Source organism: Crocuta crocuta, unplaced genomic scaffold, assembly GCF_008692635.1.
Source record: "Crocuta crocuta isolate KB4526 unplaced genomic scaffold, BGI_CrCroc_1.0 scaffold2097, whole genome shotgun sequence".
Classification (NCBI taxonomy): domain Eukaryota; kingdom Metazoa; phylum Chordata; class Mammalia; order Carnivora; family Hyaenidae; genus Crocuta; species Crocuta crocuta.
Window position 1 is genome coordinate 15,681 of NW_027531931.1, and position 3,518 is coordinate 19,198.

A 3,518-nucleotide genomic window follows, 5' to 3' on the forward strand; every position below is an offset into this window, starting at 1 on the left:
AAGTTAATTTCTGGGAAAAAAACCACAAAAGATGCTTTGAAGAAAACTTCAAATCTAAGTATTTGCAAGTGAAAATATTAAATTCCAGCAATATCGAAAATTTATCCCATATGAAGAAGTTTATGAACAGATAAGCACCAGGGCCTGAATGGGAAATAAATTAGGGCAAAGAAAAAAGGGAGGGGGGAGGACAAAATAGGATTCCATACTATTTAAGAATAAACTTTTATTTGTTTATGCATTTATTTTTCACAGCCTTGAACTTTAAGTCTCCAGAGGCAAATATGTTCATTCAGTAAATATTTACTAATTGCCTATGATTTGCTACACATTACTGGAGAAATGAGAGAATATAAAGATGACAATTAGATTCTCTGCTCTCAAAACAGTTACGACTGAGTTAGAGACACATACGTGTACACAAATACAATTTATTGCTATATAACAACAATTATATAAACCTGTTAAGACAATCTCTGTAAATAAAATCTTATTTTTTTCTGTATTTCTTAATTCATTTTTAGTACTGTTCACTATATTACTTGGTTCAGATTTGCAACTGAACAGCATGTAGTGAACGGGCACCAAGGCAGCATCTGAGTGCCAAAACATTTTAGAAAAAAATAGACACGCCACAATCCTAACCCATGGTCAGCGCAACCTGGCCAGTTTTGAGAAAGGGCCAATCTCCCTTTCCACTTCCAATATTCTCATATATGGAGAAATGAAAACTATTTTCTTAACATTGTATCATTTGTATTTATCTGAGCCCCAAAGTACTTTTCTTCAACCAAATCGTATTTATTTTAATCTCCAGACCATTTTCTTGAAACAAACTTCCTGTGTCCTTGGTAATGGTGTATTATTACAATGAGCTATGACATCATTACTTTTTAGTAATATATTTATTCTACTTTAGGTAAGAATCTTTGAAATTCATAAAATAAAATCTTACTAATTTGGACTTTAAAATTAAGCATCTTTTTCAGAAGAAGTAGGGACTGGGGTCATTTTTTGTCCTTTACAGCTTTTCCTGTGTTAACTATTCAGAATTTTCTAATTCTAAAGTATGATGAAATAGAATATTTAGTATTAAAAACAGCAACAGCAAAAATATCCAGTCTTTATCTTGGATTAGTATACACTCTCCCCAACCTGCCATACATTCTATATTTTTATACTTAGAATCCCTGCTTTGAATAGTGGCACTAAAATTCTGTGCAAGTTCTTTAAACAACATTCAAATAAATTCACAAATTCTTATAGTACTAAGGCAAGAAGTGAAAAAATACACATTTGTTTATTTAACAACAGGTCATTAAAACTTAAGTAAGGATTGAAGGAGAAAAAAGATCATTTGGGTTCTCAGATTAATTCTGAACATTCAACCAATAAAATCCTTGCATTCCTAAGGAATTATGACAAACTGAGATTTTGGTAAAAACACAAGATTCTGTGAAAAATTTTTTTTCAAGGAGAAAAACTTTTTAAAAAGCATGTTTAGCACCAACAACTTAGAAACTATAAACACCAAAGATTACAATTTGCAAATGGAATATTTCTAAAGTTGGTAATGTAGAATTTGGAACATATTTTCCAAGTGCAACAGTGCTTTATAAAACTATGGCTAACTTTCCAGAACAGATCAGAAACCCTGTTTTTAAGCATGTTCTTAATATACCATCTATCTGCAATGAAAAATAACTAAACACAGTATAATTGCAATACTGACCATGAAAAACAAAAAGGAAAATACACAAAATTCTAAAACCATGACTGCAAAACATTAAAAAGAGAGAATATGTAACTCAAAGGAGGCAACTAAGAGTTAGCCAAAACTCTTTGCAGTGTGAATTCAAAAAGATGGTTTGCAAAGGTGTTAAAAGGTATTAAAGCCAAGTTTTGATTGCCTGAAGGGCACCCCACTCTCTCTCTCTCATACACTAAGGACATGTAAATTAGGCACTTTCAATCTGGAAGACAAATGCCACACTGAAGTAAAAAACACAAAACAGCGTGAAGAAGAGAGTGAGAGGGGACTGGAAGGTAACCTGGGCACTTTGAGAACACATAGGACATCCTTAGCTCCAGAGGCCTGCGTAGTTCCCGTGGAGGCCTGAAGGGAGAGGCCCTCCAGCCACAAAGAGCTTCATCCCTTGCATTCCTAAAGAATTATGACAAACTGAGATTTTGGTAAAAACACAAGATTCTGTGAAAAATTTTTTTTCAAGGAGAAAAACTTTTTAAAAAGCATGTTTAGCACCAACAACTTAGAAACTATAAACACCGAAGATTACAATTTGCAAATGGAATGTTTCCAAAGTCGGTAATGTAGAATTTGGAATATATTTTCCAAGTGCAACAATGCTTTATAAAACTATGGCTAACTTTCCAGAACAGATCAGAAACCCTGTTTTTAAGCATGTTCTTAATATACCATCTATCTGCAATGAAAAATAACTAAACACAGTATAATTGCAATACTGACCATGAAAAACAAAAAGGAAAATACACAAAATTCTAAAACCATGACTGCAAAACATTAAAAAGAGAGAATATGTAACTCAAAGGAGGCAACTAAGAGTTAGCCAAAACTCTTTGCAGTGTGAATTCAAAAAGATGGTTTGCAAAGGTGTTAAAAGGTATTAAAGCCAAGTTTTGATTGCCTGAAGGACACCCCACTCTCTCTCTCTCATACACTAAGGACATGTAAATTAGGCACTTTCAATCTGGAAGACAAATGCCACACTGAAGTAAAAAACACAAAACAGCGTGAAGAAGAGAGTGAGAGGGGACTGGAAGGTAACCTGGGCACTTTGAGAACCAGGCCATCCTTAGCTCCAGAGGCCTGCGTAGTTCCCGTGAAGGCCTGAAGGGAGAGGCCCTCCAGCCACGAAGAGTTTCATCTCAGGCCAGTTGTAGCAGTGAGTGTAGAGCGCGTTGGGGAAATCGTCGATATGATCGAAGTAGTTCACCCACAAGTCATTGTGATTGAGCCAGCCTCTGCCACAGGTGAGCTGCAGCTTTCTTCCTGAGGGCCCAGGACAGGAGTCCGAGCTGGCTGAGGCCCTCTCCTCCAGGAACTTCTGGGCACGGATGTCATAGAAGAGCAGGGAGCCACGGCCCGTGCCCACGGTGATGATGTACTGGTAGAAACTCAGCGAGCGCACGCCCATGCCGCCCTCTCTGGAGCACAGGGGCCGGATGTTTTGTTGGCCCTGGCGTGGATCTAGGAAGGAGACATGGGACTGGGAGCCCACCGCGTACAGGGAGAACTCTTCGCAGTAGGTCAGGCACACATTGTCATGGCAGTAGGGCAGCCTGATGGACAGCAGCCTGGACAGAGTGCTCCGGGCTTTCCACAGGTGGAAGTAGCCGTCCAGTGACACAGCTCCGAGCTCCTGGTTCTTGCCGCTGAAGGCCAAGGCCCGCACCTTGCGGTTACTGGGGCTGGTGCTGGACCTGGGGATGGTCTCCATGTCCCTGGGACGGATGTGGGTGTACACAGGAAGCCCCGC

The 3,518-nt window shown here is 38.7% G+C and overlaps 1 protein-coding gene across 1 annotated transcript; it reads right to left on the bottom strand.

Moving 5' to 3' along the window:
* Nucleotides 1-2,503: 2,503 nt before the first annotated feature.
* Nucleotides 2,504-3,512, bottom strand: LOC144240650 (DDB1- and CUL4-associated factor 12-like protein 2; the record flags this gene model as incomplete). Its single annotated transcript, XM_077775019.1, has 1 exon — nucleotides 2,504-3,512. A coding segment is annotated over one exon (678 nt), but the record flags the coding sequence as incomplete, so codon positions are not given.
* Nucleotides 3,513-3,518: the final 6 nt, after the last annotated feature.